Below are 18,243 nucleotides of genomic sequence, written 5' to 3'. Positions count from 1 at the left end.
TGTGGTCCAACTAGTGTCCTTCCATCTCTTTTTTTCAGCCCGCGCTTGCATTTGGGAGTTATTTGTTGTTTTAAACTTTAAAAACTTTTAATCAATCCAATATTTGGATAACATCATTTCTTGAATGAATGAAAAACAGTGGTGTGAAATTCACTGATCCTTCTTCATACAAACAAATGGGAACTTTTTTTTTTTTTTTTTTGTAAATCCGTGATATCTGATAAGTATACCAAGTAGCAGATCGTTGATTTATGTTTGAAAATAAGTGTATATAAATAAGTAAAGTAAGTGTATGTTCTATATATTCTTAGAATGATTACTTATAGCTTTTTATAAGCAACTTATTATAGTTTACCATGCCGTGTTATACTGTCTTAAATTACGTTGTATGAAAGTACTTACACGTTGCAACAGCAATTTTTCTGGCTACAGTGAGAGAAACTATTTTTTTCTTGAGAAGAAGATCGATCACTGCTGAATAACAGAAGCCAAAGAGACATTTAGATAGCTCAGGAAGGCCAGACACAAATCCATTCTGAAAAATTGAAATAAGACTTATCTGTCTAATGTCTCATACTACTGAAGTATTTGGCTGTTAAGTATTTACACGGGAAAATTAATGCGAGATTTGTGTTTCATATTATCTACAAAATTAATTGAACATGCGCGCACACAAAAAACAATTTTTAAAAAACTCATTTTCAATATTTTGCGAATTACTTCCTTCACTTGTCCAAAACATTTTGAGAAATCTGGTTTATATAATTTGATATGGAAATACTCATTAAAATGTTTGGAATACAAAATATTTCAGAGTTGTACCATGCTAAATTATATTACCTTTTGATAAACAGCTAATTCCACACATTCTACAATACAGTTCATACATATATTTGAGTTTTCTCGTATATTATATCCAAATCTTATGAACGCATTTGTACATTAGTCGCAGTGTATCAAGGTTACCCACAAAATTAGTTTCGTTTGTACATATTAATGCGTTACAATGCTACTGTCACAACATTGTGACTGTCCTTCAATATTGTAGGTGTGGCCGAATTTGTTGATTGTACAATAAGCACGAGACTCATTTGCAAATGTTCGAACAGAATTTGAGCATCGTACTGTGTGTTCGTAATGTTTGAGAAAATTGAGAATTTCTCTACATGTAAAATGTGGTATGTAGGTGCTTTCGCGATGCAAAGAACGTTTAAAAAAGACTGAAATACAATGTGAACTTTGTGCCATGTTTGAATATATCACTAATAGATGAGTGGTATGACGATAAGTACAACTACTTAATAAAGCGCAAACGTACTGTATATGATGATAAGAGGAATAATCGGTTGTCTATGATGTGCGTAATTGAAGAGAATACAAAGAACTAGTGATTCATCATTACATCACTCTCCCTACATTTTCCTTTCTAAAAAATGGTCGCTTCTTCATTAAATTAATCGCATAAACGCAGCGCATTTTTCTGGCTGTAAGCATTATCAATATGTATTTTTTTCTAAAGTTTAAAAATGCCACTTCTTTATAATTTTTGAGAAGATATGTGCTTATGAAATTATTTTCTCAATTTAAATCGATTTGGAGACTGAAAAAGCAAATGTTGTCAATAATTTGCAATAATGTGCCAATTTCTATCATTGTTTAGATTTCTTCTCATCTGATATAATTCCACTTCAAATTTAATATTAGTTCCGCTTCAATACTGATTTTCACAGAGCAAAAATAGTAAGATATCGAGATGCGGTTTTTTGCCATCGACTCAGCGTCCCAAGAATAGGTTCCATATCTTCTTTATTAACCTTATATTGAAACCGGTAGGAGTTCAAATTAATCATTTTCTGTTTCAAAGTTTACACTATAAAACAAAAATGGTAAAAGATAGCGAGAAGCTGTTGTTTACAAACGATTCAGTATCTCAAAGCAACGTACCATGACAATGTCGAATATTCTACCAAAACCAGAAGTGGTAGAAATTTACTACTACTTCCGGTTTCAATACTGATTTCCACAGGGGAAAAACGGTACGAGATATCGAGATGCAGGTTTTTGCAATCGATTCAGTGTCCCAAGAATGGGTTTCGTCATCCTCATTAACTCTCTATTCAAACAGGAAGTGGTTGAAATTTACAATTTCTAGTATCAGCAATTATCGTCATAGAACAACAATGGTAATATATATAGCGACAAGTAATTATCTGCAATCGATCAGAGTATGAAGAAAACATACCATCACAACCCACAACGCTATATCAAAACCAGAAGTTGTTGAAATTTACCACTATTTCCCATTTCAATGCTGATTTTCGTAGAAAAAATGGTATGAAATATGGAGATGTACGTTTTTGCAATCTATCGAATTTCCCAAAAGTAGGTTGTCTCCTTACTATCTCTGTATTCCATCCGGAATAGGTTCAAATTAATGGTTTCCGGTTTCAATCCGTATCGCCATAGAACAAAATCAGTAAGGCATAGCAAGTAATGAGATTTTGATACGGATTCAGTGCCCGAGTAACAGGTTCTATCTTTCATCTTATTCTTATATTGCAACCAGTAGTTACAGATGTATTATTTCAAGCTTGAGTATTAAATTCCCATAGTTTGAAAGTTTGGTTTAGTTTTACACTGGGAAACGAAACTCACTTGTTAATACTTTAGTTAGAAGTAGCATTGCTACTACCGAGAAGGGAGGGCATTGGGAAAGCAAGTGTTCGAGTAGCTGGCTCCCTCTTCAGCTCCACCAATACTGCTATGACAAATAACTTAATAATAGAGGAAAATAAGTTTAACAACAGTGTGCAGTGTTACATCAAATATTAATATCAATATACGTATACGAGGTTTATAATATTCCTATTAACAGCAAATAAAAACTTACCTTTTGGTTAACTTCAATAATTAAACATAATTAGTAAGTAAAATTAAATAATACAAAGCAAATCACACTTTAAGAAAAAATAGACAGAGTATGGTGCATATGCTAAATTGGCAAATAAAGTTACTGAATTCAAAGGTACTTAAATAAAAATATACTCACGAAAATTCGGTTACACATTTGGTATCATTGTGTTGAATCCTTACCATTTTAATGTTTAGCCCGTGTATATTGTTAAAGTAAGCTGGTAACTGCATAGTGAGAGTTAACGTTCCCCACATAAGACCAAGGGAAGCCATCAGTACAGCCCAAAAGGGAACTGAACGGAGAATAGATAGCCAAGGAGTGTTTAACTGAAATTAACAACAGATGACGAAATATAAAACACAAAATCGTATTAAACAGTGCGGTAGATATTCAATTATACACATTGTACAGAAATAACTATAATTTTATTTGTATAATTCTAATACTACTCAAGATAAGCTAACATACAGGTCTCGTCTTACAATCAATATTACTGTTGTTGAAGTGTTTTAAGGTTAGAGTTTTTTTAAAAAAAATGGTAAACAAACAAGACAAGAAAGTAATAGACATGTAAACTAGTTTTCTGGCTGAATATAAACTACATTAAATATTTAATTTAAACACTTCGAACCAATTAATACGTGTTTGAAAAGACATAATATGTCCTACATGTATATTTAATAAAATCAGGAATGATAAACTGTTAATGAATGTGCATTTTAACATATTTTAGTATAATGCCGTATCGCGGGAGTTCTCTACGTTTAATAGGGACTCGAACCTGATACTTCTCATTTTATAGAATAAAGATACATTTGGGGGTTACTTTACTACACATTCCGAGAGGTATAACTTATTTGAACGCTTGTTGGTAAATACAAAAATGAAACAGGGTCTTAATTTTAGAAAAACAAGCTTCTGTCTTAATGAGCATTAAATATTGTTCTGTATGAAAATGGATGTGTGTGATTGAAAGCGTACAGACATCTCACTGACTTACGATTTCTAGTTGGTAACGTTCTTCCTTTGGTTGTTTGGTTAGAAGGCTGGAGGTCCTTGGTTTCATTTTTTGCACTATTAAGTACTTGGTGGACAAGAGAGTTTATTTTCCACTAGTAAACGTGAAACCTATTCCTACAACTTGAACTAATGTTAGACTCCTTAGAGCAGCAAGACATGCTCTAGTACAAGGTAGTTAGTTCTCAGAGTTATCGACGACTGAGTGCTTCTTCTCCATTCGAATCACCATCGAATTCTTATACCGCTCAACAATACTCAGTATCACCCTATATTCATATTAAAATTGTAGATATTTTATGCAATTATTTTCGCTGAAATCAGGCGACAAAAAAAAAAAAAAAAAAGTTGCTCTTGGTGAACCAAATAGTTTTCCAAAAATTTAAGAAAACTTGTAAAATGTAAATTTTGTCTACGCAAGTGATAGTAAGAAGATTACTTTTTTTTTTTAACACAGGGTTGCAGTCAGCACACAACACACACAAACAGATATAACACATCAAAATATTGTACACAGTGTTTGAATTTTGAACGTAACAAATATGCTTTTCAATCTTCTTTCTTAATCAAATTATTGGGCCAAGTTAACAGAAAAGAAAAATAAAATGATTATTTTATGAACGAACCAGATCTAAATATTGAGTATTAATTTAAATATTGATTGATAATAATTATTAGTGGTGTGTCGCTACAACATGATGTTCATACGTTAAGGATGATGAGTACCTGCGCCATCTTCTTTTTTAACTCATTGATATATATGGGGAATATTTTTTTCTCTTTTCCTTGAAATGAACCTGAAATTTAATGAACTTGTTTTATCTATGTCTTCCTCAAGTATGTATAGTTAAATGTTTCTTACTTTATCAAAATAGATTTGCTTGCTTTACAAATTTAATATTATTTTAATTAGATATGATTTATCACTATTAAAGTTACATACGAAATAATTTAATATTATTTTTCATTAGATATGATTTATTAATATTAAAGTTACATACGAAATAATTTAATATTATTTTTCATTAGATATGATTTATTAATATTAAAGTTACATACGAAATAATTTAATATTATTTTAATTAGATATGATTTATCAATATTAAAGTTACATACAAAATAATTTAATATTATTTTAATCAGATATGATTTATCAATATTAAAGTTGCATACGAAATAATTTAATATTATTTTAATTTGATACATTTATCAATATTAAAGTTACATACCAAATAATTTTTAATTTTCGGTCGAATACAAACCTAAGTAGTGGTTCTGATCTCATTTTAAAAGTCTGTGTGCTGAAAAGAGGCATTAAAGTTAAATAATTCAGTGATTCAAATAATTTCTACTATAATTTGTAATCAGTATTACGGACAGTTATGAATCAAGAACTCTTTGGATCTTTTGTTAGGCTATAGCAGTGGTAACCAACCTTTTTTATTGATGACACACTTTACTGAACCAATACGACATCGTGATACCCTTGTTTATTATTATTATTATTATTATTATTATTATTAATAATAATAATAATAATAATAATAATAATAATAATAATAATAATAATAATAATATAAATTACAATGGTATAAAATTAAAAGTTACTATAAAGTAGTGCATTGTTTGTGCCGCTGGAGGCGTTGACTGATACAATCTGTTCCAAAAAAAATGTATCTTATTATATCAAATGCTTTACGATTTTTAAACTAAAATTTCGCGACACACCCTATGTGAATATGTGACACACCGTCCTATAGCCCTATTGAGCAATGCTGTATAACCTTTACAATATACAGTATTTGGAAAATAAGAAAAGGAAAATTAAGAATATTCATTTTGTTATTTATATTATAACACAGAGCAAGTCAAAATAATGGACCCAATCTCAGAAATTTATTCTGTGAAATCTAACAAATATATGTTATTGTGGGACATAAGGTAAACTGTAGAAGTTTCCTTCAAACATATTACAAATATTTAATATGAGCACTGACAATAGTCTATTTTTCGAACTTGTTCTCCAGTCGAAGGACGGCCATTCGATTTTCGTTTACAGATACAACCCGAATCTCTGTAATGTTTATAACACTTACGAATGACCTTTCCCGAAGGTGGGTCTCTTCCATATTTGGTACGGAAATGCTGTTACACACTACTCACAGACTTGTTTACATGATAATCAAGCACACAGAAAGGTCTCTGCTCTCCAGTCAACGCCATTTTCTTTAACTGCTCGCTGCTGACTCCTAGCGGTAGAAAGTGGAAATACTGCACGGAAACTAAACTTTGAAAGTTAAGATCTCAAAATAGCATTTGATTATTAGATTTCACATAATAAAATTCTGAAATCGGATCCATCATTTTGAATTGCCCTGTACTTTCTTTTCTTTAATACTCTAAGATTATAATTATCAATATTGTCAGATATTTTTCGTTATTGAATAGTTACAACACATCACAAAATCATATGACATTATTATTGACTTCCATACATATCTTTTCAATGATAGAAGACTTCTCAGAAACACTACTGACATTATATTGTTTTCTAAGCACTCTTTTTCAGATTACAGTAGTATCTTTATTTTAACTTATGCAACTATTATGTTTCAGAGTTTCTATCAGACTATTAGGGCGGTATGTACTTCTAGATGCAGACGATGACACAAAAGAATTATAAGAAAATTCTTACTTTAGTTTTATCTGTAGTCCCAAGGGATGATTTATCTAAATATTTCCTTTCTTTTGTAGAAATACGAGGATGTTGCTCCGGTGAATCGAACACTAAAAGCCACCAAAATGCACACCATATAAGGTTCAAGCAACCTGTGATGTAGAATACAGCCTCCCATCCCATGCAGGCAATTATTAAGCCACAAACTGGGTATGTTATTGCGGTTCCTATCGCTGAACCTGTAAGTATGTATAAGTCAAACTAATAATTTTCTTCCAGATTTTGTTTATTCTACTAAACATGGGAAATCTGAGTGTTTATTATTACTTCACCAGTTTAGGCTTTTCCAGAGAACAGCTTGTATTAATACATATGCAATACCTTAACTATTTTGAATTTAGAAATTAAAAAAATACAGCGTACTAGTATAACATATCTAGCAGCTATATAATATCGTATTATATATAATTAAGGTTGTTCTAAAATATTACAACAGTAATAGTGCTTTGCTTGGCAGTATCTTATACATACTAATTAAAAGTTTCTCTAATTCTAAATAAATAAATAAAATAAATAATATCAATAAATTTATGTAACAATTTTTAACTACAATAATGGAATCTATTATATAGTACAGATGTCCTATAAGTCTGGAAACTGAGAAATCATGTTATTTTTTTCATTGCAGGTACTATTAGTTTGAACCAGGAGGAATGTAATCCAGGTAATTCTATGCTGGATAAAGTATCTACGGTAGAGTGCTAGTACGAAGCCAAAACTTGACACTTTTGAACTTTTAACTCTGCAACCATTTGTCATTAGTGTACGCTAAGAAGATACAATCCCTTGTGGATCTATAGGAGCATATCGTTGAAGGATGTTCATAAATCACACTAGAGACAATTCGACGTATTCTCTGGGAGTGGGTAATGACTTTCCTGTAGTGCTTGCAACAGAAGGGCCAACATATTTAGAACCATGTGTAAACGCTCATTTTCCTTGTTTCCAAATTTATTGGACACCCTGTGTATATCGAACAATAGTAAGCAATACAAATTAGATAATTACTTTTTTAAAAAATCAGTTCTGAATTTATGAAAAGAAATTAACATTTATAATACGAATAAAAAAAAAGCTTTTCAATGAAGATGTTTTGTAAATTCCTTTAACTTTCATCAGAGAAATTAATTTGTATAAGCTTAGATGAAACTTTTAACATCTTATTATTCGGTATTCATCAGGAATATCAACGGAGACTCATACAATTCAGGTTATTTAAATTTTATTATAATGCAACACATGTATTTGACTTAGTGCATTTTGCAAGACAAAACTAATGAGAAGTTTATTCGAAATGACCGACAAATACATTGCGCGTGGAAACTCCATACTTCGTACGTGCACAACAAATTGGACTTTGGAAAACTTGGTGTTGATTGGAGCCCATTAACCTAACAGACGGACAAAAGGATCAAAGAATGATGGACAATTTGGAAATGCATGGCTTTCTGGAAGATATAGTAAGGGGCAGTGAGTCCAGATGTTCCTTTGCACTCTGAAACAAAGCAGTCCAGTATAATATGAAAACATTCTGACTCCTCCTTTCCCGAAAGAATCAGAATTTACCAATCCGTTTAAAAGATCATACTGACAGTGTTTTGGGTCGTGCGAGGAGTTCTCCTAGTCAAGTTTCGTCCACTTATGGTCATTGTGATTATACTTGCGTATCTAAACTAACATTCGTTCGTTAAAAACGTTTAACTAACACTTGCGCGTTCGTTAAAAGCGCTTTAACAAACTCTACTCAAATGTCAGAGTGCTTTACGATAGCGTTCGCCATCCTTCCTACACAGCATATTTATGTCAGAATTGCTCAATTAAATTGGGAGGTATTTCAGGAACTACCATATAGCTAGAATCGGGCTTATTCAGATTTTTATCTCTTTGGACTTCTGAAGGGATTCATGCGTGTTCAATCATTCGGTTCGCCTATCGTCCGGAGGTGATTACTCTCAGAAAAGAACTTCTAAGGGCATGCTATACTTAAACTAGAGTCACGCTGGGAGATATGTCTTGGCGAAAACGTAAGATATGAAATGTCATTGTGAATGCGATTAGGTTTGGGTAACTATGAAACTTCTGACACGTACACAAAAAAGAATATTGCCATACTCGCTGAACTAACGGCTAGCCTATGTGCATTTAGTTTACGGGGATCCGGGAAAGAGCATTACAAATTTACACGCATTACTAGGACGCTAAACTTCAACAGCCAAACAAACTAACGAAAAGAATATTCTACATGTTACTTTTCGATATTTTCTTATATCCTACTTTTGCCATATGTACGAGAGTGTAGTTAGTGGCTACATACCATGATAAGAAGCCATGAATTTGCTACGTTCCGTAGCTGGAATCCATCGCCCAGAAAGACAGTGCATAGCTGGCCATGTCACTCCCTGCAACAAAAAAAATATTATTAATGAATCAAAGCAATGTTCACATATATACCAATATTCAATCATTCATTTTAGCTGTAAGCACAAAAATTAACTATGGAAATGTTTTAATATACCAGTCATGGATCGACCCACGTTCGCACCATTGTAATATTAACCGACAGTTAAGCAGTGTTATCAATCTCGCTCTGGAGAAATTCCGACATTATAATTATTTTTTGACTTATTCACAAAATTTTAGACTAAGCTGTGAAGCTATTCTGTCATGAAAATGTTTACAATGAAATATTTGCAGGTATTTTGGGAGGAAATGAGCCATAACTTTTATTTGAAGGTACCATTACCTAAATATATCTAACAATGCTTGCTGATTTCATTCGCTCTGCCATTTGTGCAATGTACGTTAATGAAAACTTTTATTACGAACAAGATAGGGATATGCGAGCATACCAGGAAGAAAATGTACCAAGCCAGCGGATAGGACGTAGGGGACCAATCGAGTTTCTTGCACGCCCTCCAGATCTTACGCCGCTCGATTTTTTTCATGGGGCACAATACAAGATTAGGTCAGTCTCGGACTGGGGGGTATAGGGCCCCAGCAGGAGCCTAACTTGGAGGGCCCCTTCTTCCCTTATTATTATTATTATTATTATTATTAGTAGTAGTAGTAGTAGTAGTAGTAGTAGTAGTGTTGGTGCAAATTTAACAGAGTATTGTAAAACCATTGCCATGGGAGTGGTTTTTCTTCATAAAGCTGCCAGCTTCATTTACGCGAGGTAATGGGGCCCCAGGATGGAGACCCGTTCTGTTTCTTTATGGTGTTGCCATAACTCGTCAATCGACTAACAGAGAGCAGAACCTCATAAAAGTCAGTCTCATTTCGGCATTAATGGGGTCCCAATATACATTTGGAAATGATGCTGGAGCCCGATTCTTCACATTGTCGAAATATATTCTTACTAGGCCACAAACAAAGAGCCCTAAACAGCACTTTATAATACTGTTAGTTTCATTCCAATAATGGTACCCGAAGACTACATTCAATGCTGGGGGCTACTGAACTCTGGGAACGGAACAAACTACAATATATATTTAGAGAGGGCCTCGGCAGAGATACCTGACCTCCTGCCCTGGCCAGTCCGAGCCTGGATTAGGTGTACCGTAGTAAACCACGTAACCTGGACACATTTTGGAATGAGATTCCAACGGTATGCAACGATCGGATACTTTGGTGCCAAGTACCGAAGCAGTCGTGACTAGTAGTCAGAAATGTATCGATGCTGAAGGTCACGATTTTGAACATTTACTTTAACCATCCTTGGGAACATCCAGTTTGGCCAGAAAGTATACTTATTTTTTTAAAATTGGATTGCTACCTTACTTTTCCCAGAAATTTAACCTTATAGCCTAGAAATTAAATTTTCATTGACAGTTCGAAGTATGTATACATTTCTTATGACGCACCCGGTATATTGCAAATTCATTTAAAGAAAAAAGAAAAACAATGGGCATTTAATTAAAATCGAAGAAGAAATGAGTGAACCAATTCATTTAAAAGAAAACAGAAACATAATTCTTCGTATAAATCAATGGGCTAAAATCTAACGATAAAGTAGGTATTACAACCATTAAGTTACTACATGTGGTAAGTTTGTATAATAACGATATACACAGAATTGAGAATTATAAATCACTCAAATAAGTAGCTGTATGGTACAATTAAGAAACACAGTAGACCCACATGTTACGAAACTTAATCCGTTCCGTAACGATGTTCGTAAACCGAAATTACTTTTGCCGTCAATTAATGTGTTCTAGCCACAGAAACATGGCACTGCATGTGTTTTACATTTTTAAGTGTTTTTCTGTGTGAAAAATAAAGAATGAAAATACCATTGTATTTTCATAGATTTTGTACTTAAGTACACAGAACTCGGACTAGGGGCCGCGGTGGCTCAGTGGTAGAGCGTTCACCTCTGGTGCTAGGGGTCTCGGGTTCAAACCCTGCTCCCGCCAAGTGAACTTTGTGGTGGACAAACACCGTGTGCGTGGGTTTTCTCGGGGTTCTCCCGTTTCCTCCCACTTTCTTCATTCCACCATTTCATTCATTACTCATTATCACCGTCTCCTTTAGCCTAACCGGCATAACCGTGGGACGTAAAACTCAAAATTTCATTTCATTTCACAGAACTCGGACAAATAATGTTCACAGCAAATATGCAAAAGCACTCCTTGAAACGTGGAATTGTGAATACAGGCGTGTATGTGTGTGTGTGCTTGTATCTCGAAATATTGTTCTTAAGCCGAGGGGGAAATTATTCATAAAAGTTGTTCACGAATTGTTCACGAACCCAGAGGTTAGTGAACTAAAAGAGCACTGCATTCTTTTTGTAACCAGGACAACATCCAGATAAACAAATAAAGTGTTTTGTTTATTATTGAAAAACATAAACTGAGCGCAAATATAATTCATATTTTCGATTGATAAGCGATAAAGTTGAATGTTTATCAGTCAGATAAAAATACATTCATATTACAACAACAATTTTCCAAACAAACCATATTTTATCTTATCTTAACATTGTCACTTATAATTGATAGCAACATTTTGTATGTGTTCCGTTTTGTAGCAATCAAATACTTGTACTATAATATATAATTAAACTGACAACGTATAATTGATGATAAAACTAGACGGCTACGAGATCGAAACACTAACAGCATAATATCATATATCACTGAAGTATTAAATATGACCGATATAGATAAATACTTAGGTAAACAGAAAGAGAGCCACTAGTTTATTTGTTATTTTGTATACTATCTGGCTTTCTACATTTTTCTTGTATTTTCCTCATTGTCTTGTTCTTCATTAAAATAATAAATAATAATAATGGTACTTAGCGAGAGACCTTAAAGACCTGCAAAAGAAGTTTAACATCTCGGTTTATTCTAGGGATGGTCAGACGGATCTGGATCCGGAATTTCGGATCTTGGATCCGGATCCGGAATTTCGGATCTTGGATCCGAATCCGGAATTTCGGATCTTGGATCCGGATCTGAAGTTTTGGATCTTGGATCCGGATCCGGAATTTCGGATCTTGGATCCGGATCCGAAGTTTCGGATATTGGATCCGGATCCGGATATCCGGTTCCTGGATCCACACCCGAAATTTCGAAGTTCAGATTCGGACTCCTGTTTTGAATATTTTAGGCCTTAGATTGAGACCCAGAACTAAAATATCCATATGTATAAAATTTACTAGGTGAATTTTATCTAACTCAGTGGGAAGACAATTCAATTTAAATGACAAAAGATTACATCAAAATCTCATTTTCACATTTTTCGGGGTTAGACCACTGTTGCGCACACCCCATCATTTAGTCTTGAGTATATCTTTAAACGTACTACAAGTATGCCACTTTCATCTCAAGTCAGTAGTTGTATAGATCTGACTTTTGTTATATATTAATCGAGTTAGAATTAAAATTCGATTGTTTGTGAGACCTATGATAATATTTTCAGAATGAGTTATAACGCTCAAAAACTGCATAGTAATGCTGGATATTTTCTTTGTGCCACATTGGAAATTAATGTAGTCTATTTTATACAGTAGGCTCTTATGATTAATCCAATGATCTGAACTCCTGCAGCATTACGCTAAAATCATGGATGTCTTTGAATTTTCGTCATCATTTCTATTTTTTTTTTTATTACGAGCAAAATAAATATCATAAGCGGTATTTTACATAATACATATAGACGCAGATCAGTCAGTTGATTGCTTAAAGTTTATAGCAAAGCTATTATATTTCTAAGACACTGGCGGCCTTAGAACAAAATTCATGGCTCTCCCATAAAATCTTAAATCTCTCTATATAAAAAGGGCAAAGTCCTGAGTGACTGAGTGAGTGAGTGACAGATCACCGTACAGGCCAAATCGCTTACGCTACAAACTTGAAATTTGGACAGTTTATAGGCTTTGTGACGTAGGATACCACTAAGGAAGGACTTTGGGAAATTCGACGAGGAAGGGGGAAAATGAGGTGGAAAATATTGATGATTCTTGACGTTAGATAATTCAAATTTGGTATTTGGGTTTCTCATTGAAAATAATTTGATACTTGTTTAAGTGTTTTTTTAATATTTAAATTAGAAGGGGCAGGGAAGATGTAGAAAGTAAAAGAAGGGGTGGTAATTGCAATTATTGCAATTAGTATAATAATATGCCTATATCTCGGAAACTTAAAGGGTTAGAAACATGGAATTTGGTATTTGGACTTCTCATTTAAAATAATTAGATACGTATATCAACGTTTTTTTGATATGTGGCCCAGAAGGGAAGAAAAAGGGCGAGAAGAAAATTAAGTGGGAATTACAATTATTGTATTAATACGTTCAATCCTTTAAGGTTAGAGACTTGAAATTTGGTATTATTATTTGCATTTCTCATTGAAAATAATTTGACATGTGTTTCAGTGTTTTTTGACGTTTTAGTAAAAAGGAAAAAAAAAAGAGATGGAAAGGAAAGAGGGTGGGGATTGTAATTATTATAATAACATGTCGATATCTGGGAACCTCTGAAGGTTAGGAGCATAGAATTTGGTATTTGGACTTTACATTTGAAATAATTAGGTATGTACTTAAGCGTTTTTTATGTATGTCTTAGAAGGGAAGAAAAGGGGCGGGGACAAAAGAGTTTTATATCTCGGAATCCTGGAACGTTAGAGAAATGAAACTTGTTGTTTGAACAAAAATTCGTTATGAAATGAAATCCTTGAGTTTTACGTCCCACGCTTATGCCGGTTAGGCTAAAGGAGACGGTGATTATGAGAAATAAATGAAATGGTGGAATGAAGAAAGTGGGAGGAAACGGAAAAACCCCGAGAAAACCCATGAGCACGGTGTTTGTCCACCACAAAGTCCACACTGCGCGAGCTGGGATCGAACCAGGGACTCCAACCACCGGATGTGAACGCTCTACCACTGAGCCACCGCAACACTTCAGAAAAACTGAGAACGTGCGTGCCCAGAATTAGTATCTTAGTATAGTAAAGATAAAATTATGCGTTAGAAAAAATCTATACACGCGACCGATTGCGTTACTCCATAAGGTGCGACTGATCTCGGGTTTAAAAGTTACAAGTATAAATATACAGCTGTTCCAAAATTCTTAAACGAGCCATTTAAATGGAAAACTCTAGCTGCAACTATACAGAACTTATTGTTATAAGAGTAGAAATCACCGAAATGAGTGACATAGGGACTATTAGATTATGAAGACCTTTGGTTTCCTAAGTCATTAGCAACCAAATTTGAGGTTTAAACTTAAGGCAAATTTTGAATCCTTCCTACATAAAAAAAAAAACTCTAAATACAATTTAAAACAAAAATACAATCCTATTATAAAATGTTAATCTGAGGCATACGAAAGTAATTAGGGTGTTTACTAGAATGTTTTACTAAAGTTTAGCATCCCTATTACAGTTTAAAGTAAAATTCCAACTACTGTAATGACTTAAGTTTCAAGGGTCTCTCACCGGATCCACATCCATCGCATGCTACCCACTATGATATATATGGCATTGTTCATGAGATGGATGTTAAGGTAAAAGGAAGGTACTGAGGAAAAACAAGAGAGTCCTGAGACGAGCACCCTCACTCATTTTTGCCCTCAACAGGGCCACCCTCACCCTAACTCCCCTCATTTTGATTGATGAGTGTGAAGGTGAGTGAGGGAGTCGATTGAGAGTGAGTGTGGCTGATGGTCGCCATTGGTGAGGGTATCAAAAGTGTTTGAGTGCGAGGGTGAATTGAGGGAGTCGATTGAGAGTGAATTTGAGTTAGAGTGAGGAGAGTGTTAACCTTGAGGGAATTAATTGAGGATGAGTGTGAGTAGAGGTTAGCAAAAATGTCCATCTCTGCACTGAGAAAACACACGTATACGGTGTTTGTCCACCACAAAGCCCACTTAGAGGAAGCTGGAATCAAACTAGGGACACTACGCACCAGAAATGAGCATTCTACCACTGAGCCACCGCGGACCCACGTGTTTGCCACTAGACCAGCGTGAACGGCTAACAAAGTAAATCATAAGATAATTGATTGCGTATTCTGTAAATGCAGTGTACAGTTATAATAACAACTCGCTAGACAGAAAATCAATCAAAGACATTTTTCCACGTGGTTAAACTAACTAGTAGCTTATATAATGATGCGTGTGTGAACAAAGTGTCAGTCATTAGAATGTTTTTTTGATATTCTGAAGCCAAGAGCTGACAAAAGAAAGTGCATGAGGTACGAGTTGTTTACCTTTACACTTAAATTGTGGGAAAACACGATAAGAATCCAACATCGATTCTGTTTGCTGAACCCAAGGTGTGAGTGCAATTAGAGCAAAAATGAATTTTATTATTTACACTGACAAGCTAACAAGGTTTCTGTTGACGCATTTCAAATACATTTCAAAACAAGAAAATAAATTAAAGTTACATTGTTCTCGTCTTCAATAACCGCAATTACAGTAATTACAGCACTTATTCCAATTACAACAACGTAATTTATTTTTAAATGTTAAAAAGGAAACTTCGCAGCAAATGACAAACGAACCTATTGTTAGTATATTTTTCTTCCTCTTTTAAAGAAATAAGGGTATTTACAAAGGAAAGAAATATTCTAAATAAATAAAGAAATAAGGATATTTACAAAGGAAATGAAATATTCTAAATAAATAAAAACAATGTTTATCATTTTACTTTTGTGTGACTTAAAATTAGGAGATACAAATGTTTAAATTCAAAATAATTTATATTACATACACTCAAAAGGTTTCTACTTTAGTTCAAAAGGAATGTCACTCTAATCAGTTTTTTTTTTTTTTTAATTCCACCCTAATGAGGGTTTCTTTTAGACCCAGACCCTATATTTCATCCTAATCATGGATTCTTATATTTCACCCTGATTTCATCCTAACTAATGGATTCCTTGAGAGTTCACCCCAATCAGTGGGTTCTTTGTGATTTAAGGTAAAGACTGCATTTCTGTAAACTATTGTCTCAGAGCCTTGTCTCAGAGCCATGTTCATTGTGCTCTGGCGGAAAAAAATGGCGAGAAATGGATTTCAAAATGGCGGATATCGACATCACATGGCAATTGTATATAAAACAACACCAAAGGCGTGTTATTAAAAGGACTCTCCATCATGACAGGTAGTTAATTTAATGTTTACTATTTTTAAAAAAATCCATAGTAAATGGAGTTAAGTAGCACAAGGTTTGCGTCAAAATTTGACACAACTCAGGCAACACAAAGCCTCTGTATTAAATTAACACAACCATTTTTATTGTATACATGGCTTTATTACGTAGGGAGTCAGCTACAGGAGTTAATCAATATAATTGCGATGTAAGGCATGGGAAGGAATCAAATGCTTTCGAGAGGGAGGATTATTAAATACATAACTTTAAAATATAGGCCCCGAATTGCTTCTATTTGTCTTTAAAGAAAACTAAGTCTCTTGTAAAATTGATAAGTTGAAAAGTGTGATATACTGTAAGCATAATTATAAAATACGATACCAGATTTTTTTTTTTCAGTAGTGAAAGAAATAAGGAAAGAGACCTGTTACCAGCACAAGACCCTGGAGCGCTCGGACCAGAATCGCTGCCCAGAAACTCAGTTTGGACGCTGGCGGGAAAGCCAAATTTAGAAACGCAGCACACACCACGCTACCTCCGAAAATCTTTTTGGCTCCAAATCTTTGGGCCAGAAGTCCACCTGGCAATTCACTGACCCAGTATGTCCAATAGAAGGCACTTAGGATCAATCCTTGCGTCCTCTCGTCCCAATCAAACGTCTGAAAAAGAATCGACAACTTTAGTTAATTATAGAAATAATAATAATAATAATAATAATAATAATAATAATAATAATAATAATAATAATAATAATAATAATAATAATACAGATGTTACACAAAACAAAAAGTAATGTTAGGGAAAATGAAATTTACTAAGCTGACCTTCTATTTTAATACTACATTAATAAAGCATGTTTAGGTTGCATGAACAGTGCTAATGCAAATGGTCAAACGAATCCCAGCATGAATTACTTAATTGTTGTAAAATACAAGAACTCAATTCTCGAACAGTAGCGAATACCTGTTCCATTTAGTTAGTTATCGCAGTTTTGATATGAATACTAGTCATGTCTTTGTCGCAAACAAGTTCCTTATCATGGAACAAAAACAAGCTTTTGTGGAAACAAGCGGAAACAAGCTCTTAAAATTATTTTAGCAGATAAAGAAGAAAAATCGAGAAATAAAGAGAAAAGAGCTAGGTGCCCTAGAATTGCAAACTGATATATTGAGATTGAAGCTCGATATTGAATTCTTTAAAAAGGGATTACTATTCTTCTTCTGCAGGTGTGTTTGCTTTATTTTTCACAAACATAATTGATTATTATCTAAAGAAAAAAACAGACATAACGAGTTTATATTTGTAGTGTTTAGGTCTTTCTGAGTGCGAGTGCACTTTTCCTCCCCTTCGTTGTTCATGAGGGGATACCATACTTAAAATCGTGGCTTTTAAAATTTGTTCTTTCTGGAGAAAGGGTAGGGGGTGACAAATGATGTCACTGCAAATTTCCTAGGGCCGGTCCAGCCTAAAGAGTCTTCATCCCGGCGAAATTAAAATACCGCTAATTTTACAGTAATTATGTGATATCTTCAAGTAGATAAAAGATAATTGAAATATGGAACAAGAGCGTCCTAGACAATATTATTTTGCATGAAGTACCGTTACCACAAGTCACCTAGTGGCTTTCCGTTTTCAGCCGTTTAGAAACGCGAAAATAAATGCCGATTTTCAAAATGGCTCGAAATCGGAAGCAGATAAGTGAGTCGTGATAACGGTTTCTCATGTAAAATAATATTGTCTAGGGCGCTCTTGTTCCACATTTCGATTACCTTTTATCTATTTGAAGATATCACATAATTACTGTAAAATTAGCGGTATTTTCATTTCGCGGGGATGAAGACTCTTAAACTAAAAAGGACTACACCATGATTCAGGTTTTTTTTTTTCTGTATATACTATTGCTAAAATGCCCGCTCTTCGCACGGGGAGAATGGGTTTGTGTAAAATATTTGAACCACCTTTAGGATATACAATTGAAT

At 33.8% G+C, this 18,243-nt stretch overlaps 1 protein-coding gene across 1 annotated transcript in view; it reads right to left on the bottom strand.

Annotated features, from left to right (window-relative positions):
• The window catches only part of LOC145663046 (sialin-like), a 76,867-nt gene that overhangs the window by 13,881 nt on the left and 44,743 nt on the right, over positions 1-18,243 (bottom strand). The window contains exons 4-8 of the mRNA XM_081729204.1: positions 16,696-16,923; positions 8,983-9,067; positions 6,627-6,847; positions 3,094-3,240; positions 403-535 (exon numbers count right to left, since the gene is read on the bottom strand). Of these exons, the coding sequence (XP_081585330.1) occupies positions 403-535; positions 3,094-3,240; positions 6,627-6,847; positions 8,983-9,067; positions 16,696-16,923 (814 nt within the window). The remainder of the gene's footprint in view (positions 1-402; positions 536-3,093; positions 3,241-6,626; positions 6,848-8,982; positions 9,068-16,695; positions 16,924-18,243) is intronic.

This window comes from Thermobia domestica, chromosome 10 (genome assembly GCF_964235325.1).
Source record: "Thermobia domestica chromosome 10, izTheDome1.hap1.1, whole genome shotgun sequence".
In the NCBI taxonomy this organism is placed as follows: Eukaryota; Metazoa; Arthropoda; class Insecta; order Zygentoma; family Lepismatidae; genus Thermobia; species Thermobia domestica.
The sequence above is the reverse complement of the archived record's forward strand: the minus strand, read 5'-3'. Positions and strand labels throughout refer to the sequence as shown.